The 27,758-nt window shown below is 36.9% G+C and overlaps 2 protein-coding genes across 8 annotated transcripts in view; one reads left to right on the forward strand and one right to left on the reverse strand.

Moving 5' to 3' along the window:
- FAM13B (family with sequence similarity 13 member B) overlaps positions 1-26,702 on the forward strand; it is a 92,072-nt gene extending 65,370 nt beyond the window's left edge. For 5 of the 7 annotated variants that reach the window (XM_055301848.1, XM_055301847.1, XM_055301845.1 and 2 more), the window contains 14 exons: positions 1,763-1,827; positions 3,999-4,047; positions 4,663-4,813; positions 7,634-7,699; positions 9,084-9,294; positions 10,184-10,313; positions 10,909-10,990; positions 13,164-13,393; positions 15,295-15,378; positions 15,609-15,704; positions 21,001-21,084; positions 21,177-21,340; positions 22,975-23,076; positions 24,972-26,702. In XM_055301848.1, coding sequence (XP_055157823.1) covers positions 1,763-1,827; positions 3,999-4,047; positions 4,663-4,813; positions 7,634-7,699; positions 9,084-9,294; positions 10,184-10,313; positions 10,909-10,990; positions 13,164-13,393; positions 15,295-15,378; positions 15,609-15,704; positions 21,001-21,084; positions 21,177-21,340; positions 22,975-23,076; positions 24,972-25,095 — 1,638 coding nt within the window. In that variant the 3' untranslated portion in view covers positions 25,096-26,702. The remainder of the gene's footprint in view (positions 1-1,762; positions 1,828-3,998; positions 4,048-4,662; positions 4,814-7,633; positions 7,700-9,083; positions 9,295-10,183; positions 10,314-10,908; positions 10,991-13,163; positions 13,394-15,294; positions 15,379-15,608; positions 15,705-21,000; positions 21,085-21,176; positions 21,341-22,974; positions 23,077-24,971) is intronic. The other 2 variants (XM_055301850.1, XM_055301852.1) reach the window with 1 other exon arrangement.
- Positions 25,176-27,758, reverse strand: part of PKD2L2 (polycystin 2 like 2, transient receptor potential cation channel) — a 37,673-nt gene continuing 35,090 nt past the window's right edge. Inside the window, exon 14 of the mRNA XM_055301853.1 lies at positions 25,176-25,227. Coding sequence (XP_055157828.1) covers positions 25,176-25,227 — 52 coding nt within the window. The remainder of the gene's footprint in view (positions 25,228-27,758) is intronic.

The following is a 27,758-nucleotide window of genomic DNA, read 5'->3' on the forward strand; positions in this document are numbered from 1 at the left end:
CTGGGGCATAATGTAGAAGATAACTGCACCTTACTCTGAGTTTGTTTTTTTTTTTTTTTTAATTTTTTTTTTATTTATTTATGATAGTCACACACACAGAGAGAGAGAGAGGCAGAGACATAGGCAGAGGGAGAAGCAGGCTCCATGCACCGGGAGCCCGACGTGGGATTCGATCCTGGGTCTCCAGGATCGCGCCCTGGGCCAAAGGCAGGCGCTAAACCGCTGCGCCACCCAGGGATCCCTTACTCTGAGTTTCATCTGCCTTCTTCACTGTTAGTGTATCAGCTTTTGTCTTCTGTTATTGTGTCGGGCTTCGCTTTCCCTCTATTCACCTCCAACTCATGCGTGTGTGTGCTCACGCTCTCTCTCTAATAAATAAAATCTTAAAAAAAATTATGTTGTCTAAATCTGGCTAGAAAGTATTATAGCAGTCTTTATATTTGTTTCCATTATTTCATAGTATAATGAATTGTAGGTTAAATAGAGTTGGTGATGTGATTGTATGTTTTTTTTTTTTATAATTTTTTTAAAATTTTTATTTATTTATGATAGTCACAGAGAGAGAGAGAGAGGCAGAGACACAGGCAGAGGGAGAAGCAGGCTCCATGCACCGGGAGCCCAATGTGGGATTCGATCCCGGGTCTCCAGGATCGCGCCCTGGGCCAAAGGCAGGCGCCAAACCGCTGCGCCACCCAGGGATCCCTGATTGTATGTTTTTATAGTAGAACTTTGTGGGCAGCCCGGGTGGCTCAGCGGTTTAGCGCTGCCTTCATCCCGGGGCCTGATCCTAGAGTCCTGGGATCGAGTTCCACGTCGGGCTCCCCACATGGAGCCTGCTTCTCCCTCTGCCTGTGTCTCTGTCTCTGTCTCTCTCTGTCTCTCTCTCTCTGTCTCTGTCTCTCTCTGTGTGTCTCTCTTGAACGAATAAATAAAATCTTAAAAAAAAACTTTGTAAGTTTTTCTTTTAAGCTATTTCTTTTGATTCACAGTAACTGAGATAGGCAAATAAATGATTATTCTCATATTTGTGATTAGAAAAGTAGAGCTGGGACTTGAACTTGGTTCTTTGAGTAAAACATCAAGGCTTATTTTAAATATTGTGTCTAGTAATGATTATTTCATGGGCCCAATTTTGAGAATGTAAAGTTATATCCTAGACAGAAAGGTTGATGAAGTCTGATATGGAGATCAGTGATTCTCAAAGTTTGAGTCTCAGGATCTCTTGATACTCTTAAAAGGGTTGAGTATCCCAGAAGGGTTTTGTTTACATAGGTGTATCAGTATTTACCACATTAGAAAATAAAATTTAAAAATTAGAAAATGTTTATTAAATTCATTCAAGGTACCATAAATACTATTGCTTTTTTTAACTTAATAAAAATAAAAAGCTATATAAAACTTTTTTTTTAAATAAAACATCTTCTAGAGTAGCCCGGGTGGCTCAGCAGTTTAGTGCCGCCTTCAGCCAGGACGTGATCCTGGAGACCCCTGCTTCTCCCTCTGCCTGTGTCTCTGCCTCTCTCTCTCTCTGGGACTCAGTCCCGGGTCTCCAGGATCACACCCTGGGCTGAAGATGGCGCTAAACTGCTGAGGCACCGGGGCTGCCCAATTACTCTCTTTAAAAAGAGATGCCAACACCTATAGACTACTATGAAGAATTTGACTAACTTGTGATCTAATACCATAATTTAGATGGGAAACTTCTCTCATATGTGAATGTTGGGAGCTCCATTAATACAGTGTTGGTGTTCTTTTTTGTCAGTCTATAGGTATACTCTTAGAGCCATGCAGTGACCACGGTGATAGTGAAGATGGCTGCCTTGAGGGGTAAGCATTTTCTCTCATTACTAATTAATCATTTTGAGAATTAGAGCACTTTACAGATTTGGGGGTGAGATTTTTAGATGAATCTGTCATAACATATATTTTTGATAACCTAAAAAACCAACTTCTTGTTTTAGTAGTAAATGTAAAGTATATTCATAAATACTCAGAGGAGCCACAGGTTCAAACAGACATTAGTTATAACTTGGAAAATGTTCAGAGGGAGGAAAACAGAGCCTTCTTGGAGACACTCAAAATTTTTCACTTGATTTGTAGAACAATTGGGAGTTTGTTGATATTCTTAATACACCATTCAGTGAGTTAATTCATAGTCTTAGAACTATGATAACTAACTGAAGGATTATAGCATATTTGCTTTACCACATTTGTATAGGATATTTTTGTTCCCTTTCCAGCTCCACCTTGGTTTATCCCAGCATAGTCTTACATAGTTTGTGCTTGTTTACTTCCTTGGCCAGGAAAAATGGGAGGGAGATACTAAGGCAATGAGTTATTTCAGCCATATGTAGTCTCCATAGATACTCAATAGATACAGTCCTTTGAACAGAAGCTTTCTAGAATGTTTTCATTTTTGGATCTTGTTACCCTTTTTCTGATTCTTTGAACACTGCCAGTTATTATAACTTTCTTAGGAAGGATGATTGATATTCAGAAAAACAGATCTGTAATGAATGCAGACTAGATTATAAATACTAAGGATTCTCAAATATTACTGATTTGATGATAGCTTGTTGGCAAAGGTAAACTTGTGTTAATGCCATTGTCTCTCTTAATTGTGAGTAGGAAACCTGTTCTCTGAGGGTAAGTAAATTCTTTGGAGCCATGTCTCTGGAGTGTCTCCATACTCTGAAGGTCCACAGATTTCCTGCTTACAGCAGTTCCTTGTGCTTCCTTTCAGGAGGCAGGAATGATCCTCTTCCAGCCCAGGGAGTATTGGAGCTATGGGCTGAAGATATAAGATTAACAGGCATCCCCAGAATGATGACATCTGGATTTGGTAGAACAATAAGGATCCATTTAGTGAGGACTCAATCTTTTTGGAAAAGCTCTTTCCTCTTCAACTTGTGTATAGGTTAGCAAACTTGTTTTTAGATCCAAAGAGTTCCTTGGTTAGTTGGATTACATTTTGCATGCCTAACACTCATGTTTCTCAAATTTAGGTGATTGGGTCTTTTGTAGTCGTAAGGTAGAATGTAGTTCATTCCACCGTTTGCTCCCACTCTAAGCAAGGGAAGGCCTTTGAGCTTGCCAGAGAATTTAATTTAGTTCATTTCTTATGCTCAGCAAGAATAAGGTAATTATGCATATGATGAGATGATTTGCCATAGTTAGGTCAAGACATGTCTTCTGGGTACACACTGTTAAGGCAGGGGAGAAACCACATCTGTGTGTATCATTGTAAATTGCCACCATATCTTTGGGGAGAAGAACTTTCCCACAGTATTAGTTATATTGCCAACCTACTGTGATACTAGATGCTCTGTGGATTGTTGGTCAAATAGGTAGAGATCATTTGTGACAGCTTGCTCGACTACTTGTTCTAAATAGGGGTTCATTTTTATGGGGGAGAAAATGGGGTGAATTGAAATTTTAAAAAGATTCCTTTTTATATGTTACCATTATGTTTTGAGGAAGGAGAAGTTTAGAAGTAGAAATCTTGTTTTGATTGTGATAGAAAACAATCAGATTTAAAATATAGGACCATAAAAAAATATAAAGAACCATCGCTATACCTTTACAAAAAAGTCTTTAAGAGAAAGAAGTCCCAGAGTGAGGGATAATAAAGCTCTGGTTAAAGCTAATATTTACTTTACAAAATCTTTTCCATTATTTAGTCAACCCCGTTTGGTTTCTATTTATTGTGGATTTTAATTTTAGTCTTAAATGTTTTTATTTTGGGGGGTGGTTGTGTGGGGGAGGGTGGTGAATGTTACTTAATTTTTCTAAACTTGAAGTAATTCTGTGGATCTTTTCAGAAGTGTGTGATTTTCAGATATAGGGCTCCAAAGAATGGGCATATGTTCAGTTGTCATTTTCTTCTCTCACATTATAAATGCTAACTATATGGGGAAGAGAGGAATCTAGGTAAGAAATGTGCAATGATAGTAACCTACTTATTCCTAAAAGACTAATAACTGTACTTGTATTTTTAGGAAAGAATGTGTGTCATTTGACAGTGATACATTGTCACACTTGATTCTGGTAAGAATTATTTTTTTCTTGTGATTCTTACAAATTTGACTAGGTTTAACCTACCAATTATTATATCTGGCCTTCACCTCTTGGGTTGAATAGGTTAAAGGAGATGTAAATACAGATTCTCTTACCAGGTATTTTACATTTAAGCAGCGACTTAATTTGTCACTTTTGATTATAAGTAACTTGGTTATAAAAACATTTTCTTGGGTGCCTGGGTGGTTCACTTGGTTAGTGCCTGCCTTTGGCTCAGGTCATGATCTTAGGGTCCTGGGATCAAGCCCCACATAGGGCTGCCTGCTCAGTGGGAAGCCTTCTACCTTTCCCCATGTCCCCCCTTTGTGCTTGCTTGCTCTCTTTCTAATAAATAGAAATCTTAAAAAATATATTAAAATTTTTTTCCCTGAATTTGGGATCCAGACTTTGTCTTCCAGCACTACATATTATAAAATTGCAAATATGTTTTTGAAAATAATTTCGATGGTGGGAGTGGGACAGCTGAGTATAGATAGGCACAATAATACACTAATGGAGACCATACAAGGATATATGATGCTTGTTTTTAAGCTGATTGAGAAAAGCTTTGTGGTTATGAAATGTATTCTTTATTTTAAAATACAGGATTCTAGTAGCAAGATATGTGATTTGAATGCCAACACTGAATCAGAAGTACCAGGAGGTCAAAGTGTTGGTGTTCAAGGGGAAGCAGCATGTGGAACCCAAATTCCACATTTAGATCTGAAGAATGTTTCTGATGGTGATAAATGGGAAGGTAATTTTAGCCACACGTTATTTTCCTGATACTCTTATTTGTAACTGAAATTACCTAAAGCAATAATGAGACTACTCTTCTTTTCTGGACAGCCTTATTCATTTTGACTTTCAGTTCTTTCTTTCATATAAGAAGAGTGAGTGAGTGTTGTTACTCAGATGCACTAACGAGATTGTAGGGTGACTATCTCATATATACTAGAAGTTCTTACCTGATCCGTTAGCTTTGAAGATGAAGTTAGAAGTAAAAAAATAAAATCTCCAGGATAGGCTTTTGTTAATTGTTAAACTAGGTGCTGTCTCCCAGTCTTTGAAAATTTCATATGTTAGGGCTTAGAGAGTTCACTTTAAACAGAGGGCTTATATGTAGCTATCTTTCCTTTATGATCATCAGGGATACTTTTTTTTTTTAATGTTCTTCAAAGGCATTTCTAAGCAAATATACCATATCCCTGCACCTGTGTATTAGCATGGATACAGAGTCCTAACAGTTTTTACATAAAGAGAAAAGTTTAAAAAGCACGCCATATGTGTATATGTGTTTGTCAGAACTCAGCAAATGTGTACTTAAGACTTGCATTTCGTTGTATATAAGTTTTTCTTTTTTTAATCAAAAGTTGCAAAACCTAAATAAATATTGAACTCCAGTGAATGATTTGCATGCTGAAATGTTTATGGGGAATGTATCATTACTTGCAGTTAACTTTGAAATCCATGAAAAAAATAAGTTGGTGGGATGGATAAATGTTAAAAAAAAGCAGGTATAGTAAAATGTTAATGGTAGAATCTAGGTGATTGATGTAAAATTTTTTCAAGTTTATGGTATATTTATAAACTTTGAAATAAAATGTTGGGGGTGGGAGAGTGGAAGCCAGCAACAAATTTGAATTTAGGAGTCCTGGATCATACACCTTTCTAGGTAAAGAGTTTTTGAGACACTCAGGAATCTTCAAGTTACTTATTTATTCTCTTGAAGTCCCCTTGGTTATGTCACATTTGGCAAGTTAGCTGATGACATAGGGTAGCCATAACAAGAATTGCAGTGCTAATACTACGGGCTCGTTTTGCCACCTCAAGTCTACTCATTTGATCACAACTCAATTTTATTTATTTATTTTTTAAGGTATAGCTAATTTTTTAAAGCCCCAACCAAGTCATCATATGTGCCAATCTTTACTGCTGTCTCTCCACCCCCTTCCTTTTTTTTTTTTCCTTTTTTGTATTAGATGTTTGGCATGCCAAGTGGCATATTATGTGTCTTAACTTAGACTAAATCAGGAAGTTGTCTTTCATTTGCTTTGTTCTGGGTCATTAGGATGTTTGGAATTTATGAAGATGCTCCCCAGAATTAGGGGATATGTTAGCATCCTGGTGGCAGTACAGATCAACCATCCCTTTCATTTATTTACCCTGGCATAGTCCCTGAAAAGAAGTGGTGGTCAACAGAGCACCTTGGAGCCAGCCGTAGTAGGAAAGCAGTTAGCATCCTGGTGGCAGTACAGATCAACCATCCCTTTCATTTATTTACCCTGGCATAGTCCCTGAAAAGAAGTGGTGGTCAACAGAGCTCCTTGGAGCCAGCCGTAGTAGGAAAGCAGTCTCTGAAAAATGAGGCTGGGATTCTGACAGAGGGCTGATGCTTCACCCTTTTTGGAGAATATAGATAAATAGCCTTTCATAATCTGTGGCCTGGGCCAAACTGATCTTAAGTTTTAAGCACAGAAGAGCACTTGTTTTCCATGGTCTGAGCAGATAGATTTTTCTGTATTCAGCTTCAGCTTTCTGGAGGCTTACCTAAAGAGAACTTAATGCCTGGCTCACTGTTTGCCTGTCAGAATCCACCTCTTGCAGCTTGTGGTACAGAAAGAAACTAACTATAGACTTCTAATTTTCAGTGCCTCAACTGCCCTGTTAGAAACCTGGCTCAACAGCTGTGACAAATCCATGTAGGCCGCCTGCAGGTTTTTACAGGAATAGGGGTCAATGACTTTCAGAGAGCCAGTGGTAATAGACATTTGGGTGAACTTCTCTGCCATGAACCCTGCATGTGCTTGGAAGAATGCCTGTTAGCAGACCATTTTGTTCCTTCCAACTTTGCTACCAACACAAAGATTGATTTTCTGTATCTAGGAATTAGGATGCTCTAATGAAAGTCTTCTTAAGAGACCAAGTTAACTTTAGACACTAGGTACTTTGGAATCAGAGACCTACCTTGTTTAACAGAGAACTGGGGTCTCCACATAGAAGCCCACCTTACTCTTCCTTAATATGTGGGTTTTGTTTTTTGTATTGCTTAAAGGATAGTCAACAGAATGCAGTTGGCAAGCAGGTCGTGCACGTCTACCCACTGGTTTGAATTTGTAGCAGCCAATCAAAAGGTTTTGGCTTTTAATGGAAGTGGGCAATATCTTTCCTTCAGATTCTCTCCTGCTAAAACTCTTGAATGAAATACAAGTAGGGTCTTTTCAAAGAGCAAACTAAGGGAGATATTTTTCTGTCAAATCGATTAAACTAAAAAGCTTCAAACAGTACTTGGTGTTAAAGAGTTTCCATTTCTTCAGTTTTATGTTTGAGTTTTAATGAAACAGCACTACTTTGATTTTTTTGCCTTGCTTGCTGAAATGGAAATGTATGTTTGTGTTTGTTTTTAAAGTTTGGTTAGTAGTAATTTCTTTGAATAAAGTTTTTGAGCAGAATGCCTAACTGGTTTTAGGGAAATGTTTTTGGTATCTTTGGCTTTGTGTTAGTTATGTGTATGGTTTGTTCTGACTGTGCTGTGTGTTCACTTTAGTATTTTTTGCCATTTTTTCCATTTTATTAGCGTCATGCCCTATCACTTTTCCCCTCATTGATTTCAAAACAATGCATCTGCAGAGAGATGGGGAGGGTAAGTATGGTTCACCATAGTTTAGTTTTTTTGCCTTTTTATGGTTCACTTTGTTTGCCTTTTTATGAGCCCTTCTCCTGCTGTCCCCATATATTAGGAAAACTGTTCTGGGTTAAAAATGATACCCAGAAAAATTCATTTTTTGTTACTTACTTCCCTCTTAAAACAGGTGATTTCTCATAAAATGTTTATTACAAGTTATTTGGTGGGAAGCAGGTACAAGGGTTGCTTTGAAAATCACTTTATTGCTGGGTTTATTGTGGGATTGCACGCTTTTACCCAATTTTTAGTTATCAGATTGATCTGGGCTTTAAAAACTAAATTATGTTCTTATTACCCTGGAAAAATTATGTAATGCTTTTAGTTGCTAATATATAAATTAAAACTAAATTACTAAAGTAGCAATCCTTAGCTATTGTGTGAAGAAAAAACATCAGTCTTGTTTTTTGACACTGTCAAGCCATCTTTGCATCCAAAAATACTTAAAAACTCACTTTTACTATTGCTAATAGCCATATATCAAAGTTTTAAATTGTAGTTATAAATAAAGTTAATATGTAGATGGAAAAATTTTCCCCCTTCTGGATTCCAGTGATACTTGTATTTTTGTTCTTGGAGTATATTTGTGGATTGTATGTTTATCTGTATGTGTTTTGTGTGTAATCAAACCTCATCTGTGCACAGACATCAAATATATCGGTGTGGTTTCATTTGCGAACATACAGGATAACCAGTAAGATAAATGTGCTGAAAGACTAATGCTGTTAAATTTTGTCTTGATAATACTGTTGAATGTTTAATTATTAAGATATATATTAAACAGAAATTCTGTAATAAAAAATAACCACAGTTTAATGTTAGAGGCCAAGTGCTGTCAGGTGAGTTAGCTGCTCATTTGGAAATGTTAAGAATTCTTTTGGGGTCAGAGAGCTTCATTTAGTGAGTGTTGTGAATAGAATGGGGAATAGCTTCTTTCCACTTTTAAAACAGTCACTTGACAGTGAGTGATAGTTTATTCACCTGGCAACTATTGAGGACTGTTGTGTGTTTACTCTATAAAACAGCACTTGAAAAATAATATAACTAATATAACTTTAAAGAGCTTGACAGTGTCCTTTCTTGCTTTGTGACTGGCTTTAGAAATTTAAGTATAACTCCTTATATGAAAAATAGAACTCTAAGCTAAAAAAAAAGAAGCATAGAAAATTATAAACGATAGTTTTATGAAAGTCCTAAATCCTTTGTTTTTTTAAAGCATATAATAAGTATTATATAAACCACTATATAATATGGTTTAAAGAAAATACAGCTGATAATTATGTGACTTCTTTTCTCATGTGGAACCAAGAAACCCATGGTACTATTCTTTGTGTTTGTTTTACAGAGCCATTTCCTGCTTTTAAGTCTTGGCAGGAAGACTCTGAGTCTGGAGAAGCTCAGCTTTCTCCACAAGCTGGAAGAATGAATCATCACCCCTTGGAAGAGGACTGTCCTCCAGTATTATCACACCGTAGTTTAGATTTTGGGCAAAGTCAGCGTTTCCTACATGATCCAGAAACATTGGATTCCTCATCGAAGGCACTTTCTTTTACTAGGTACATTGTTCTTACATATTTACGAGAGGCAATTCTTATTATGTCATTAAATCCTTTGAAAGATTTAATCCAGACTTTCCCCCCTGTATCATGAAAAACATTTTTGTAATTTTTTGGAGGGGACTCCTAATTTCTCACAGTATACATATTCATTTATTCACCTATGACTGAAATCTGGAACTTTGGAAGGGAAGCAAGTGGAGCCCACCAATCTCTAGCATTTTTATTATTAAAACTTAAAATTGATTCTAAATGTCAAAACCTTTCCTTTGCAGTTTGAAGACAAAAAGAATTCTGAGCTGCTAGGCATTTGTTTCTTTTCTGCTTTTGTCCAAACAACTTTTGAGTGATTACAAATTGTTTTTAACAGTACTGATGTTAGCTAATGGTGTGGTTTCTAAAAACTATAGTGTAAGGTGTTTGTTTTTTAACTACTACCTGTCCTTTAATGTTAGGTACTTAATTTTCTACTTTAAAGATTTGCTTCTTGGCCACGGCGTTATGTTATATCAGAGCGATAAGAGATATAACTTGGAAAAAAATTTTTTGACCGGGTAGCAGCTGCTGCTGCTGCTTTTTTTTTTTTTTTTTTTTTGACATATAACTGACATACACTATCCTTTTATTTCAGGGTGCCGTTCTGGCTCAGTTGGTAGAGTGGGCAACTCTTGATCTCAAGGTTGTAGGTTCAAGCCCCATTATGAGTATAGAGATTGCTTAAAAATAAATATAAAAATTAAATTAAAAATTCTGTTGTTTACAGGTGTACATCATAGTAATTTGATAGTTTTGTACATTGAAATGAACCCCATGATAGATCATGCCCTACCATCTGTAATAACTCGAAATTTTAACACAGTGTTTGCCTTTTGTTTTAATTTTAATTCAGGATTCGGAGATCGTCTTTCAGTTCAAAAGATGAAAAAAGAGAAGACAGAACACCATATCAATTAGTGAAGAAATTTCAGAAAAAAATTAGACAATTTGAGGAACAGTTTGAAAGGGAAAGAAATAGCAAGGTAAGTGTGTAACATTGTTCAGGATTTGGTAGATCTATTGGAGGAGGTTCCTTAGAGAGCATTAGTCCATCTCTTTCCTTATATAATGAAGTTGGGATGTGCAGAGAAATAGTGATCATGTAGATCTGAGATCATATAGATCCTTAGCACTCTAATTCCACACCACTATTCTTACCATTGCATCTTTATATTTCATTTGGCAAAAAAGCTTGTATAATTTTTAAAGGAAATACTTTACATTGACCACAAATAGCAAGGGGAGTGGGAGAGGGAGAGAGATTTAATAATTAGAACATGTGAAGTGGAAAGAATCCTATACTTGGAGTCAGAAGACTCATATTCAAATCTGGCTTTTGTCAGTGGCTAGACTCTGCTCTGAGAGAGCTTTACTTTATATACCATCTGTATACAAATAAGGTAAGATGAAACAAGGATTGAGTGAAATCTCTGCTGTGGGAACTGTGAAATATTATTTAGGCATACATTAATAATTATTAAAAAAAAAACCCTCAAAACCAAAACAAACAAATAACAAAAAAAAAAAATTAATGATTATCTCTTACCACAGAGGTGTCAGTGTTCCTTAATTTTTTAGCCCTCCTACAGTGATATTGCAGCCAATCCAAAGGTATTAAAATGGATGACAGAGCTTACCAAACTGCGGAAGCAAATTAAAGGTAGGAAATATATCATTTTTATAATATTATATGTGCTTTAAATGTATTTTTAATTCTCATTATTGCATAAGAATTATATGAATTAATAATTCTATGACATGAATTAATGAGAATTAAATTCTATGACAATTATGGTTATAATTTTTGATAATTTAAATTTGAGATGCTGTTTGGCAAAAAAAAAGTTTCCTTTTTTTTATTAGTTGTTTTTTTTAAGATTTTATTTATTTAATCATGAGAGACACTGAGAGAGAGGCAGAGACATAGGCTGAGGGAGAAGGCTTCTTGCAGGAGCCTGATGTGGGACTCAATCCCAGGACCCCAGGATCATGATGTAGGCCGAAGGCAGATACTCAAGGGCATCTGAGCCGCCCAGGTGGCCCTGTTCTTTTTTTTTTTTTGGCCCTGTTCTTTTATTAGGTATGGTCAAAGTTATAATACTATATTCTTCTGTATGTCTTTTTTTTTTTTTCCCCTGTATGTCGTTCTGGTGTTTCTGTTAGTAGTATTCTTTTGAAAGGTGCCCTAGATTATATATTTATAGGTGATATAATAAGGTTTATCTGAAATATAGTTCAAATATTAAACGGTTTTGATTTTTGGTAGATATTTCATTAAGAATTAAGAATTTTTGATGGGGGAACGCCTGGGTGGCTCATTCAGTTGAGCGTCTGTCTGCCTTTGGCTTGTCATCAGAGAGTCCTGGGATCAAGCCTTGAGTTGGGCTCCCTGCTCAGTGGGGAGTCTGCTTCTTCCTCCCCTGCTCTTGTACTCTGAGTCTTTCACTCTCTCTCCTTTTCAAATAAATAAAATGTTAAAAAAATTTTTTGATGGGTATTTAACACTATCATAATCAACTGTTTATACTACAGAGACTAAAAATTATAAGTCTTTAAATAAAAACTAGTTCTGTGTTATGGGTGTTGGCCTAGCACAGCAATTGCTAATTTATATTTACTTTGTGGGTGTTTAATCAGCATGTTTTTTAGTAATTGTTAATACTTAAAAATTATCTGCACCTACTATGGGTTTATAATTTGTAGCATCACATTTTGGTGTACTCATTTGAGTTTATTCAATAAAAATTTTACTGTCATTAAGTACCAAGTACTTGTAGACATCTGGGCCTTTGGCAGTGAATAAGACGGTATCCCTGTTGTCATTGAGTTAACATCCCTGTGGTTAAAATAAGCTTCCTTACCTCTTTAGACTTTCCCCTACAATTCTATGAAGCAGTTTCTTATAAAATGCCAGTTTCCAACCATCAGTTAAAAATCATTACCTTGAATGTGTTACTAATGGCTATATTAAATTGACAAGCATTAGTCTCTTAACTAATTTTCCAGTTTTCTTCCACTTTTATTGTCTCAAAGTTCATTCTCTGCATAGCAGCCAGAATAAAAAACTTTGTTAACTATCTTTAGAGCCCTCAGTAAGCTTCCCTTTTAACTTAAACTCCTTATAATGGAGAGAAATAGTGATCATGTAGATCTGAGATTATATGGATCCTTAGCTACCTCATTTCCTTGCCTACTGTGCCCTTAGCCATTTTATCACATTCCACTCTCATTTCCTGTTCCTTAAACATGCCATGTTTCAGTGCCTGTGCATTGGCTATTACCTCAACTGGGAAAGATCTCTTTCCCTAAATCTTCTAGGCTGGGTTAGCTGCTGCTGCTTCCATGTTCACTTAGGGTGTTACCATCTCAAAAAGTCCTGTTTCAGTCCATTAAATATAATTGCTCTTCCCAAAGCACATTCCTTTTAGCACTGTGACGCCATCCTGTCTTCTCTTCTTTATAGCACTTAGCATTCTCTGAAATTATTTTATGAATCTGGTTACTTGGTTTTTATTTTTACTTTCTTGAATATATGCTCTAAAAGAACAGGGGTCATGTCTCTGTTTACTCCTGTATTACCAGTGCTTATCAGAGAATCTTACTTTATGGTAGGCTTTCTATGAATTGTCATTGAACTAACGAATGGTATAGCTTGCCACATATAGATTTCAGTATTTCATATAACCTTGAAATATCTGAGCTTGTGTGCTGTTAATGTCCACTATCCTGTTACATATCTTGCTTATTACCCTTGGATTTTTTTTTTTTTTTAACCCTTGGATCTTTAGCAAGATCATTACTGATCTATCTGTCCTCTTGGTTCTGAAATATAGATGCAAAACACAAAAGCTCTGATGGAGAATTTGTACCTCAGACACGCCCACGTAGTAACACTCTTCCGAAAAGCTTTGGCTCTTCTCTAGACCATGAAGATGAAGAGAATGAAGATGAATCCAGGGTCATTCCGAAGGAGAAGAAGCCATCTAAGGAAGCAACACTTGAACTTATTCTGAAAAGACTGAAAGAAAAACGTGTTGAGCGGTGTCTTCCAGAAGATATCAAAGTAATCTTGAGCTATGATTTTGCCCATACTAGCCTTTTAGAGTCCCTAAAACAAAATAATTACCCAGTGTCATGGAGATGTGTAGGTAGTCTTACTGGCCTGAGTCTGCTCCCCAGGTTTATAGATAAACAACATGTTTTTATCTGAACACCAGAAATGCGCAGTCATTCTGGGACACAATCATAATAGTAAAACTAAAGGGCACCTGGTTGGCTCAGTAGGTAGAGCATACGGCTCTTGATCTCAAGGTTGTGAGTTCAAGCCCTGCATTGAGAGGTTACTTAAAAATAAAATCTTAAGAAAAAGGTCCTGATCTGTTCATGTATATTAGAAACAATAGGCAAGATGAGTGTGTATAAAGCTTAAACATAACTGAGCTTGAATCTTGGGCCTTGTATCTTAATAGTTACATGTATTGAGCTCTTAGCTTTTGCCAGGCCCTGACTCATTATTTTATTTGGGTTCTGCCCTTGAGTCCCTTCAACTGTCCTATGACAGTTAAAATACTAAGACAATATGGTTGTTTGAGGATTGAATAAATGAATTTTTTTGAAGAACCATTCCTCAAAGCCCAAGCCTAGGGCAGTCCTGGTCAAAGCACTTGGAAACCCAAATTATTTATCAGATGAGATTTGCTGTGAGAATACAGAGATGGCCTCATGTAAACTTTTGTCTTGGCAGTAATGAGCCCTATTGCTCATTCCTATCTAAACAGCAGAGTACACCTCTTTCATGGTTTAAATATTGGAGTGTTTTATCTCCCTTGATCAGGGCTGGATTAGAAATTTTAATCACTCCCTTCCCTTAGCTTTTTTTGTTTTTTAATTTTGGGTTGAATCAGCCAACCTTCTTTCCCTTCCTTCCATCCCTTTTCCTAGAAATGATTTTGATTGGATTAGCTTTATTCACATTTATTGTCCTAGATTTAAGGTACATGCTTGAGGTTGAAGTCAGTGTTTTGCAGTTTACCCCAGCTATCCTCTACTGGATGTGCATAATCTAAATTTATATTTGTTACAGGAATATACTATCCAGTGATAATTTATTTTTTTCTTTTTTTAACCTCTATTCCACTCTGATGAGAAATAAGATAGTATAATCCTGAGAATAAGTAGAGAGTTTATGTCTAGATTCAAAAGGGTATTTTATGGAATGTTAAAGGTGGTCCATTGGAACAAATTGGGAAGTTTCTACAGACAAATAAATTTGGGATACCCTTCCTCCTCTGTAATTTAGAGTACTAAAAGATAGGAGATGAGTATTGCAATGTAAAGAAAGTGTCATAGGAAAGGAAGCTGAGCTCATAGATTAGAAGTTTAGGTCATAAACTGGCAGTGTTGTACTTTTTCAGGATCTTTTCCACTTACACTGCTGCCAGATTTACTTAATAGTTTAGTAGAAATACTGAATTATAATATCTGTGCTGTTGGTATATGTATGTTTTATGTGTTTATACAAAATTAGAAAAAAAACAAAATTAGAGTAATAATGCCAATAAAAGACTGTAAAATTAAACAGTAGGCATTTGTGTGTATTTCTTGTGTGGTAGGTAGGCACTGTTATAAATTGTAAATGCCTTTATAACATATCAGCTCATTTAGTTCTCATTAGAGCCCTGATAGGGTGAAGTATCCCCATTTTATAGATTAGAATATTGGACAAAAAGCATTTCAGTAACTTATCCAAGCTCACCAAGAGTGGAGATCTACTTATTTGAAGACCAGATTCTACAGGAGACTGAAAACTCTTGTCTGCAAATTTGTAAGGAAAATCTGTATCCTTATTAGTGTAGGCTGGAGTGGTGATGGGCTGCCCTTTCACCCTAATTATTTACATTGTGATATTGAGGAAAATAATGATGGTGCCAATGAGTGTTTTTCTTTTTTTCTTTTAAATTCTAGAAAATGACAAAAGATCATTTGATAGAAGAGAAAACATCTCTCCAAAAAAGTCTTCTTTACTATGAAAGTCAGCATGGAAGGCCGGTAAATGTCTCTTTTGCTAAAGAAATATCATTTTCTACCTTAAAAAAGAGCATGAATTTCTTTTGTGGCCCACATCTTGAGCTAGTTTATAGAGACTTGTTTTCTGCATTTATAAGATTGTCTACTTATTTAAAATAACTTCTTAAAAGTTGGTAGAAAGTCATATTGCTTAATGTTTTGGACATTTAGAATTTCTTATGACTAGGTAATTTCCATTTTTCTTACTTTAGGTGACCAGGGAAGAAAGGCACATTGTGAAACCTCTCTATGAGAGATACAGACTTGTAAAACAGATGCTGACAAGAGCTAGCATCACTCCTGTCCTTGTGAGTAAAACACACAAAGATTTATCTAGTTCATTTTATCAAGACCTACTATGTAAGGTTAGGTTACTGCTTTTAAAAGAATAGGCAATTAATAATCAGTGCCTACCTACCATCTCTCAGGCTCATGTAAAAGCATTTTATGTATGTCACTAAATGAAGATGTCATTAAATCCTGACAAGTCACAACAAGGAGCAGATGATGGCATCATTTTACAGATGATGAAACTGGGGCAAGAAGTGATGTGCCCAGGGTCATCTACCTTGTGAAATTGAAAAAAGAAAACAAAACAAAACATATTTCAGACCCTGGCCTAGTTTCTTTCAAATTAAATTATTGTGTTTGAAAACATAATCAGTTTTGTGATGGCTCTTATGATGATATTGACTTAATTACACAGTCTAATAAATTCCTTTTTTTTCAAGTTCATCTTTTTAAATGAAAAAGTATTAATGCTTATTTACAGTTGTGTATATTTTTAGAGAAAAAGTAAAACTCAAATACTTATGTGCAGATTAAGTGCTGTCTCCAAATTAACCAATAGATAGTATGGTTCTAGATTTCTCTTAGGCTTAAATAGAAAACAGCATGTAGCCCATTCTGAATCATCTTGTAGGAATTAATTCAGTGGAGATAGGGTTTGCTTAGGCATGCAAGGTCCTTTTTAAATCGATAGTCACTTGCATGGACATTTCTTTCAGGCTTTGACTACCTGACTACTCATTATTAGAAGGTTCATGTTGGCCTTCTGAGCATTTTTTAACCCTCATAGAAACAGATGCTTTTTAAATGGCTGTTTTTGAGTTGGTCATCCCAACACTATTTATATATAATCAATTATTTTGAACAAGAAATCCTGTATAGGTTATGTTCTTTGCACATAAGACAGTTTCATACAGTTTTTTTTTTTTAATTTTTTAAAATTTTTATTTATTTATGATAGTCACACAGAATGAGAGAGAGAGGCAGAGACACAGGCAGAGGGAGAAGCAGGCTCCACGCACCGGGAGCCCGACGTGGGATTCGATCCCGAGTCTCCAGGATCGCGCCCTGGGCCAAAGGCAGGCGCTAAACCGCTGCGCCACCCAGGGATCCCAGTTTCATACAGTTTTGACCGTTGATTACAAAGCTTTTTTGTGTATCATTGACATATTCATAATTCAAATTCAATTAGCCTTTGAATTTTTATGAAAACCATTTTAGAACTCCACAAGTTTGTTTTTAATAAACTGAAGTAATAGCAAGTATTGCTAGATCTTATGGACTCCTAAATATGACTATCATACAGAGAAATTTGAAGTATAAAAGTTAAGCCAAGACAGTTGCATAGGAAAGAACAGTTTATCAACAAATGGTACTGGGACAATTGGTATGCAAAAAAAGATAAATGTAGATCTTTATATGACACAGTTTAACTCAGAATGGTTCATTGACTTAAATGTAAGAACTAAAACTCATAGGAAATAGAAGAATAAATCTTTGTGACCTTGAATTAGGCAGTGTTTTCTTGGATATGACACTAAAAACACTGACCTAAATAAATAAATAGGACCTCATTAAAATTAAAAAGTTTTGTGCATCAAAGGACATTTTTTTTAAATTACTTATTCATGAGAGAGGCTGAGACACAGGCAGAGAGAGAATCAGGCTCCATGCAGGGAGCCTGATGTGGGACTCAATCCCAGGTCTCCAGGATCACACCCTGGGCCGAAGGCAGGCGGTCAACCGCTGAGCCACCCAGGCGTCCTAAAGGACATTTTATTTATGTATTTATTTTTAAAGATTTTGTTTATTATTATTATAATTATTATTTTTATTATTATTTTTATTATTATTATTAACTCATGAGAGACACACAGAAAGAGAGAGAGAGAGGCAGAGACACAGGCAGAGGGAGAAGCAGGCTCCATGCAGGGATCCTGATGTGGGACTCAATTCCGGGTCTCCAGGATCAGGCCCTGGGCCGAAGGCAGCGCTAAACCGCTGAGCCACCCGGGCTGCCCTATTTATTTATTCTTGAGAGACACAGAGAGGCAGAGACACAGGCAGAGGGAGAAGCAGGTTCCCCTTGGGATACCCCATGTGGAGCCCCATGTGGGACTCTATTCCAGGACCCCTGGATCACGACCTGAGCCAAAGGCAGATGCTCAAGCACTGAGCCACCCATGTATCCCTCAAAGGACATTCTAGAAAGTGAAAAGACAACCCCCAGAATGGGAGAAAATGTGTGCAAATCATGTATCTGATAAGGGATTGGTATCTAGACTATATAAAGAATTCTTATAGTTCTGTAATAAAAAGATGAATAAATCAATTAAAAATTGGGGAGGGGCACCTTGGGTGGCTCAGTCTTTTAAGCAGCTACTGATTTCAGCTCAGGCCATGATCTCAGGGTGTTGGAGTCGAGCCCCATTTCAGGCTCTGCCTAGCAGGGATTCTGCTTCAGGATTCTCTCTCCCTCTGCCCCTCCCACCACTTGCTCACTCAAGCTCTCTCATTTGATTTTATTTTATTTTTTAAATAAATCTTTAAAAAAATTGAGTAAAGGACTTGAATAGACATTTCTCTAGAGAAGATAAGTAAATAGCCATTAAGCATGTGAAAAGATGATCAACATCATTAGTTACTAGGAAATGCAGATAAAAACCACATTCAGATGCCACTTTATACCCACTAGTATAGCTTTAATGAGAAAAGACAACAGTTTGACAGGATGTGGAGAAATTGGAATGCTTACATGACACACTGCTGATGAATGGAAAATGGTACAGCTACTTTGATAGTTTGTCAGTACCTCAAAGGGTTAAACATAGGGTTAAACATGACTTAGCAGTTCTCCTAGGTATATGCCTGAAAGAATTGAAAACACGTCTACACAAAAACTTTTTTTTTAATAAATTTTTTATTGGTGTTCAATTTACCAACATACAGAATAACACCCAGTGCTCATCCCGTCAAGTGTCCCCCTCAGTGCCCGTCACCCACTCACCCCCACCCCCTGCCCTCCTCCCCTTCCACCACCCCTAGTTCGTTTCCCAGAGTTAGGAGTCTTTATGTTCTGTCTCCCTTTCTGATATTCCCACACATTTCTTCTCCCTTCCCTTCTATTCCCTTTCACTATTATTTATATTCCCCAAATGAATGAGAACATACACTGTTTGTCCTTCTCCGATTGACTTACTTCACTCAGCATAATACCCTCCAGTTCCATCCACGTTGAAGCAAATGGCGGGTATTTGTCGTTTCTAATGGCTGAGTAATATTCCATTGTATACATAAACCACATCTTCTTTATCCATTCATCTTTCGATGGACACCGAGGCTCCTTCCACAGTTTGGCTATTGTGGACATGGCTGCTAGAAACATCGGGGTGCAGGTGTCCTGGCGTTTCATTGCATCTGAATCTTTGGGGTAAATCCCCAACAGTGCAATTGCTGGGTCGTAGGGCAGATCTATTTTTAACTGTTTGAGGAACCTCCACACAGTTTTCCAGAGTGGCTGCACCAGTTCACATTCCCACCAACAGTGTAAGAGGGTTCCCTTTTCTCCGCATCCTCTCCAACATTTGTGGTTTCCTGCCTTGTTAATTTTCCCCATTCTCACTGGTGTGAGGTGGTATCTCATTGTGGTTTTGATTTGTATTTCCCTGATGGCAAGTGATGCAGAGCATTTTCTCATGTGCGTGTTGGCCATGTCTGTGTCTTCCTCTGTGAGATTTCTGTTCATGTCTTTTGCCCATTTCATGATTGGATTGTTTGTTTCTTTGGTGTTGAGTTTAAGAAGTTCTTTATAGATCTTGGAAACTAGCCCTTTATCTGATACGTCATTTGCAAATATCTTCTCCCATTCTGTAGGTTGTCTTTTAGTTTTGTTGACTGTATCCTTTGCTGTGCAAAAGCTTCTTATCTTGATGAAGTTCCAATAGTTCATTTTTGCTTTTGTTTCTTACAAGAAGTTACTGTGTCTTGCAAGAAGTTTCTGTGGTTGTGTCTTGCAAGAAGTTACTGTGGCCGAGTTCAAAAAGGGTGTTGCCTGTGTTCTCCTCTAGGATTTTGATGGAATCTTGTCTCACATTTAGATCTTTCATCCATTTTGAGTTTATCTGTACACAAAAACTTGTACACAAATGTTCATAGCATCATTTATAATGGTTAAAATGTAGAAGAAATCCAAATGTGCAGCAGCTGATGGATAAACAAAATGTGGTATATCCATATAATGGAATATTAGCCATGAAAAAGGAATGAAAGTACTAATCTATACTACAACATGAGTAAACCTTAAAAACATGCCAAGTGAGAGAAGTGAAATACAAAAGGCCACATATTGTAGGGTTTATTTATGTGAAATTCAAACTAGAATAGGCCAGCCCATAGAGAGAAAGTAGGGTAGGTAGGGAGAGAGGGCAAATTACTTAATAGCTAATTATAGTACAGAGTTTCATTTGGGGGTGTTGAGCTATTCTAGAATTAGAGGTGGTAGTAGCACAACTTTGTGAATATACTAAAAACCACTAAATCGTACACTTTAAAGGAGTGAATTTTATGTTATGTGGGATTATATCTCAATGAAGCTGTTACTTTTTTTTTTTTTTAAGATTTTATTTATTTATGAGAGACACAGGAGGAGAGAGAGGCAGAGACACAGGCAGAGGGAGAAGCAGGCTCCATGGGCGGAGCCTGACGTGGGACTCGATCCTGGGTCTCCAGGATCACACCTCCGGCTGAAGGTGGCACTAAACCGCTGAGCCACTGGGGCTCCCTGAAGCTGTTACTTTTTAAAAAGGAGTTTAAAAGGTGTCCTAGACCAAAAAAGTTGACAGCTCTTGTTAAAAAGGAAAATGCTCTGAATAAAATTACATGTAATACTTTATTTTTTACTTATTGAATGAGCTATTTTAGATTATCCAGGCATAAATGATCAAATAGCATTTGTGTGGGTACACAACAATTAAACATAAGCAAAAATGAATTTAGTAAGGAATTGCTGAAAAATTTTAAATTGTATGATTAAGATTTTGAAAATAAAGTTTAGTATCTGTTCCATAGTGAATGAAGCTTTCTTTGAATGATTTAGATATTTATTATTATTTAAAGATTTTATTTATTCATGAGAGACAGAGAGAGAGAGGCAGAGGCAGAGGGAGAAGCAGGCTCCATGCAGAGCGCCTGATGTGGGACTCGATCCCGGGACTTCCAGTATTATGCCCTGGACCGAAGGCAGGCGCAAAAACTGCTGAGCCACCCAGGCATCCCTGATTTAGATATTTAAAGTATAAACCATGTTTAATGTTACAGGGATCTCCATCTACTAAGCGAAGGGGTCAGATGCTACAACCAATCATAGAGGGAGAAACTGCCCATTTTTTTGAAGAAATCAAGGTAATCCTCTTTAAGAGAAAGCTTTCTCTCGTATCTTCCTTAAAAAGTTGAGAGTCGTGGCCTGTTTGATTATTTGTTTGATATATTTTTAGGAAGAAGAAGAAGATGGTGTTACCCTGTCCTCTGAGCTAACTGATATCTTGAAAACTGCTGTACAGGCACAATCTTCATTGGAAAACTCTGAATCTGATGTTGAAGAAAATCCAGAAAAACTGGCTCTGGATCTCCGATTGTCAAGTACTCGAGCAGCTTCTATGTATGTGTGCTGGTTTGTGATTTTTTTTTTTAATCTATTTGTATAATGAAATTTACATGGCAAGAAATTCAGTGTTATATAATCAGGCACTTGGAGGGAATTAATGTAATGCTCAAGAGATACACCCTTCTTGGGGCACCTTGGGGGCTCAGCACTTGAACCTCTGCATTTGGTCCAAGGCGTGATCCTGGGGTCCTGGGATCGAGTCCCTCATCGGGCTCCCTGCATGGAGCCTGCTTCTCCCTCTGCCTGTGTCTCTCATGAATAACTAAATAAAATATTAAAAAAAAAAAGAGAGAAAGAGAGATACACCCCTCTTAAAGGGTGTGATTTACAAATACATGTTGTCATTCACATTTTCTTTATTAAACATTAGTGTGTTTTAAAAATTAAACTAAAATCCTACATTTGTTTCATAACACAGTGCTGAAACTAGCTGAAAGTTAGGTTTGTTCTCTGCCAGCCTCTTTCCCTGATAACGGTGTATGATGGTGATTTTCAGCCCTTGCTTCGCCTTTTTTATATTAAAGTATAATTAACATAAAATGTTATATTAGTTTCAGATATACAGTGTGTGATTCAGCAATTTTATATATTACTCAGTGCTCACCACACTAAGTGTAGTCACCATACAATGTTACTACAGTACTATTGACTACATCCTGGTGCTGTACTTTTTGTTTCTGTGACCTGTTATTTTATAACTGGAAGTTTGTGCCTCCTAATCTCTTTTACTGTTTTTCCCTAGCTCCCCACCCAGCTCTCTCCCTCACAGCTACCTAGTTTGTTCTCGATATTAGTGATACTGTTGTTATATGATTGTTTTATTTTTTGGATTCCACATATAAATGAAATCATAGGATATTTGTTTTTCTTTCTATGACTTAATTCATTTAGCATTATACCCTCTAGGTTCATCCATGTTGTTGCAAATGGCAGGATTTCATTCTTTTGTTATGGCCAAGTAATACTCCATAGTGTGAGTGGTGTGTGTGTGTGTGTGTGTTTGTGTGCACGTGCGTGCATACCATACCTTCTTTATCCATCTATTTTTTTTTTAAGATTTTATTTGTTTATTCATGAGAGACACACAGAGAGAGATACAGAGACACAGCAGAGGGAGAAGCAGGCTTCATGTAGGGAGCCTGATGTGGGACTCAGTCCTGGACTCCAGAATCATGCCCTGGGTGGAAGGCAGGCGCTAAACCATTGAGCCACGCAGGCGTCCCTATCCATTCATCTGTTGATGGACATTTGGATTACTTCCATATCTTTGCTATTTAAATAATGACCTAATAAACATAGGGGTACAGATACCTTTTTGAATTAATGTTTGTGTTTTCTTTGGGTAAATAGTAGTGGAATTACTGGATCATATGGTACTTCTGTTTTCAATTTTTTGAGCAACCTCCATATTATTTTCCATAGGAGCCTTGGTTTCACTTTATTTTTTCTTTAAATACTAATGCAGAATCCTACTTGGAGCTATTCCCTTTTAGTTGGTCTGGGCTGTAGCTTAGGCATGGGTGATATTCTAAATGCTCCCCAGCTGACTAGTTTGCAGCCAGGGTTTGGACCTCTGCTAAGAACCATAGTGCTCTTTTAGTAATATTTTCTTCCTATTAAAATTTTAGGCCTGAATTACTGGAACAACTTTGGAAAGCCAGAGCTGAAAAAAAGAAACTACGCAAAACATTACGGGAATTTGAAGAAGCATTTTATCAACAGAATGGAAGGTTTGTTGAACATCACAAAACTGAGTCCTTTCTCCTTAAACTTATAGGTGCCTATATGCTAAATTAAAAGAATGTATAGGAATAGAAATAAATGGTGCATGTAAGGATGTTACCATTGAAAATAAAAGTATAAAACATACCTTCTTACTTTGAAGGCCTGCTATTAACTGCAAGAAAAAATCAGAGTAAACATCTGATACAGTATTTCAGAGTTGTTCTAGGCTTGGTTGAGTGGCAGTTATGTTGTGTTTTTGAATTCTACATTCTCACCCTTTTGGAAGTGTTTGTGAAATACGATGTTTTCCTTTTATTTTTGTTTTTTCTTCTTTTTAAAGATTTATTTATTTTGGAGAGAGGGAGGGGAGAGAAGGGAGGGAGAGAGAATCGCAAGCAGACTCCCAGATGAGCATTCTCAGAACCCTGAGAATCACAACATGAGCCAAAATGAAGAGTCAGACACTCAACTGACTGAGCCACCCAGGTGCCCCTATTTTTCCTTTTTAGGAAAGGTCCCTTAACATGATTGGTATTGTCACCTAGTGTGGATCTTATACTAAGACCATCACTGGTTAGGCTACCTATTGGGCCATTCCAGGTTCCCCATTTCTAAGATATGTAACAGGGTGCCAGTCAGCAGTGTGGCTTCTAGAATACAGTATGGCATGTGCTTTTATCTAACTGGGCACAGCTGACCCAGTGGAACTCTTTGAAAAGTAAGAAAAATATTCTTTTTTTTTTTTTTAAGGAAAGTACATTCTAAATCAGATGGTGGCCAGAAATGAGTGTTATCTCAGGCCTCAGAAAAGTTTTTCCATGTTTGTAACTGGGCGGTCTTACCAAACCAGAAGCTACATTACAAATTCCAAAATGTGTTTACTTTGAAACTTCTATGTAGTTGGCAAAAATGGTTTTAAAAAAAATCTCAGTGTGGTGGCCTGGGTGGTACAGTTGGTTAAGTGCCAGCCTTTAGCTCAGGTCATGATCCCAGGGTCTTGGGATCGAGCCTCACATCAGGCTCCCTGCTCAGTGAGAAGTCTGCTTCACCCTCTTCCTACTCTTCCCGCCTGCTCATGTCTCTCTCTCTTGCTCTCAAATAAATAAATAAAATCTTTAAAAAAAAAAAAAAACCCTCAGTGTAAGAATGCATTTTTCAAGTATCTTCTTATTTTTTTTGTCTGAATGGAAGAAAACTTTGCTTATAATTATACTCAGGATGGTTTGATGCTTTACCTAGAGATTAAAATGAAATGCATTGGGTCATTAATACAAAGTGAGGAAACTACTTTTTTCTGTGGGTAAGATGTTTTACATGTCACTTCATTGAAGCCACAGTTTGGTAAATGTATGAAATGACTGTAACCTCTGGTGCTTGATATACACTCATAGACCTGACTGAGCTTAGCAGTGCATATCTTAATAAGATATTTAATTACTTCCTAGTTCTTTGCAATGATCATTGATAAAAATATAGCATTATTTAATCTGTCAGCAGAGGAATTCGTCAAAAATAGAAGTTTTTTAGGAATTTTCCTTGGAGATGGGGGGAATTAGTCCAGTAATCTTTTTTCTTGCAGAGGAATTTTTTTTTTTTAAGATTTTATTTATTTATTCATAGAGACAGAGAGAGAGGCAGAGACACAGGCAGAGGGAGAAGCAGGCATCATACAGAGAGCCCGACGTGGGACTCGATCCAGGGTCTCCAGGATCATGCCCTGGGCTGCAGGCGGCGCTAAACCGCTGCGCCACTGGAGCTGCCCCTTGCAGAGGAATTTTTTATTGGAGTTTATATTTGATAACATTGTGTCTCATATTAGGATAGCTTCTGGAACTTAGCTTCTGGAACTTTATTTTTCAGATGATCTCTAGAATATTACAGATTTTATTTTCTTCCCTAGGAATGCCCAGAAAGAGGATCGTGTTCCAGTGCTTGAAGAGTATAGGGAGTACAAGAAAATTAAAGCCAAACTTAGGCTTCTTGAAGTTCTTATCAGCAAACAAGATTCTTCAAAATCCATATAAAGTATGCTCTTTGAAAACATCATAAAAATCAGTTGTATTCCCTGAAGCTGTCATCGTGTGTACTTGGCTGGTACTTGAGTTCATTTTGTCAGGCACTCCGGGAGTATCATTTTGTACTTGGTTGTGGTGCCACTAGAGAAAAATGGGAGGGTAAGTAGACCCTCTTTAGGGAGCGTGGTGTTCCATATTAACCACAGACTGTCCTCTCCACACCTTTAGCAAACATCCAGTTTTCTTCATTGTTTTGTACTACAGATACATCCTGTTAGCAAAAGACTAGTACTTTATTCTTTCAACTTCAAGAACTTTGGAGATACAAGCTTTTTGTTATCATCAACTTTATTTTTATTATTTTTTTAATTACTGAAGGAAATTCAGAGGAACATCTTCACATTGAATTCTTCGGTTGCCTTTTTCTTACAGAATGACTGAAAATTTGAAAGAAAAGCCTATAAATGTGCACAAATGCAACTATGTCCTATGTTTTCTTAGAAAACCAAAATCAACTGAAATTTCAAGTCCTACTGTGGAACACATTTCTGTTTAATTTCCAAAGTGACACTTTCTCACAGGTAGTATGTTAGCAAAATTTTCCAATTCACTGGTCACACAGCTCCTGGATGAAGATAACAGAGGGTAGACCAAAAAGTGACCTTGTTTTAGTATAGTGAAAACACACACCACACTTCAACACAGAACTGAATCATATCACATGCTGCCTATGGGACATAAGTTACTGTTTCCTCAGTTACTGTTTATTAGCTGGTGATGATGTGCTTTGTCTGAATCAGATCCTGTATTTTTTCCCCCATCCACCTCCAGAAAATGTGAGAAAATAGCCATGTCTCTGTAGGAACACTGATGGTGCTCAGCTTTGTGTGTTCAGTCAGATGGGTCTAAGTTGGCAAAAAGAATCATTATGCCTGAATTAAATCTTTCTTAACAAGGGCTATACCACTGCATTTTTCATGTACCTTCAGGGGGTTGCATCATTTTTTTTCCTCTTTTAATCAGCAAAATCCATAAAACATCCTTTTAACAGGAACACTTTGCTCAGTCACATGCTGTTTAAAGCAGTTGTGTAGTGGTGTTCAGAGATGCGTAGTGGTATGCCCCTTGTCATATACTCTAAGCTTATCATTTTTCTTTAGCTTTGCATGGCTTTTCTTCAGGTACTCTTCTCGTATTCTGCTAATCATTTTCACAGATTGGTGTCTTTATTTGGGCTAAGAATATAGTTCATAACAGTGTATTCTGGTTAGGCTTAATCTAAGTGTTAATTTTTTTCCTGGTGCTTTTTTGGATTGATGAGTGTCTCACTTTGTGCCCATGTTTTGCATGCATTGATTCATGCATGGTTTTCTTAACTAGATAATACTAACAGTTCCATATAAAAATGGGACTTCTGCAACATACTTTAATCAAGTGAGGGAAGCATGAACCTCATACTTCTGGCACTATTACATAGTAAGCACATGAAGTAGCTTGAGAATAAGTAGTGTTTCTAGTATTTCACATTTCACTTGTGTGTGCAATGCCTTTTTTGGGGGGGAAGGAATGTTCATTCGTGGTGAACATGTAGTTCGGGAATAAAGCACTAAATCCAGCCCTTTCCGTGTGATTTCCTTTTGATAACAGCTAGATTATTCATAATGTATACCTAGAAAAACGAATTGAAAATGCCAAAAGAAATTATCACTTTGATTTGAATCCAGCATGCAGTGTACATTTAATTTCTTTCAGTCTCCAGACAGGAGTATATCCAAACATCTGATTTAATGTGCACTGTATATTGTTTTATATGAATGTTTTGTATACACATGCAAAAATGTCCATATGCACTATTTAAATGTTTTAAATAATATATTCCTTCTTTATAATGCTAAATCTATATGAGTACCATATTTTTATAAGTCAGTGGCCTGACTGGTTTCATTTTAGAATTAACAGCTGCTTCATGGTGTTGGTTATTCACTGTTAATGTTTGGCTGCGAGTAGAATAGACAAAAGTGGCATGGTGGCACGTACCTGCTGCGTGACAGTATTGTGTGTCATAGTGGAGCAGTAGGTGGTAGAATTAGGCAGTTGTGATAGTTTTACTTTGGTACAAGTAGAAGCTGTATATCTATATACAAATAATATATAGATATATATGGCCACCAATATAATTGCATTGCTGTGTCTGGCACTTCATTGTATAGAGTTTTGTAATAAAAGAACTTGAGTGTTCTAAGTCATTGTAAATGTTTTTTGTTTTGTTTTCATTAGAAGTTAAAGAAAATGGAGACCTTAAGTGTTTCCTTCCCTTAATGTTCTTAGGCTTTGTTTGAGTTACCTCAACCAGGGACCATGTTGGGGGACAAGAGTGTGACTAAGTCTCTTGGCTGGCAGCAGCTCTGAGGATTGGTAAGACAAGGAAAGGCCACGCTGTTTGTTGATAGCTTTGTGGAAATCTAGGGGGAAGATGCAGAGAGAACCGTCAGCACTTCTTACTGCAAGTGAACTATCCTGATAAGCAAACTTGAGGTACTATTTCTAAGAGAAGAGGTTGCCCTGACTGAAGTGGATAGATTTAAAATTGAGCACCAACGTAGAAGTTGAGTGTTATGGTCCCATGTTGTTGTTTGGGCCAAGAGAACATATGGCTCTTTTAGGGGGGCTTA

This window comes from Nyctereutes procyonoides, unplaced genomic scaffold (genome assembly GCF_905146905.1).
Source record: "Nyctereutes procyonoides isolate TBG_1078 unplaced genomic scaffold, NYPRO_anot_genome, whole genome shotgun sequence".
NCBI lineage: Eukaryota > Metazoa > Chordata > Mammalia > Carnivora > Canidae > Nyctereutes > Nyctereutes procyonoides.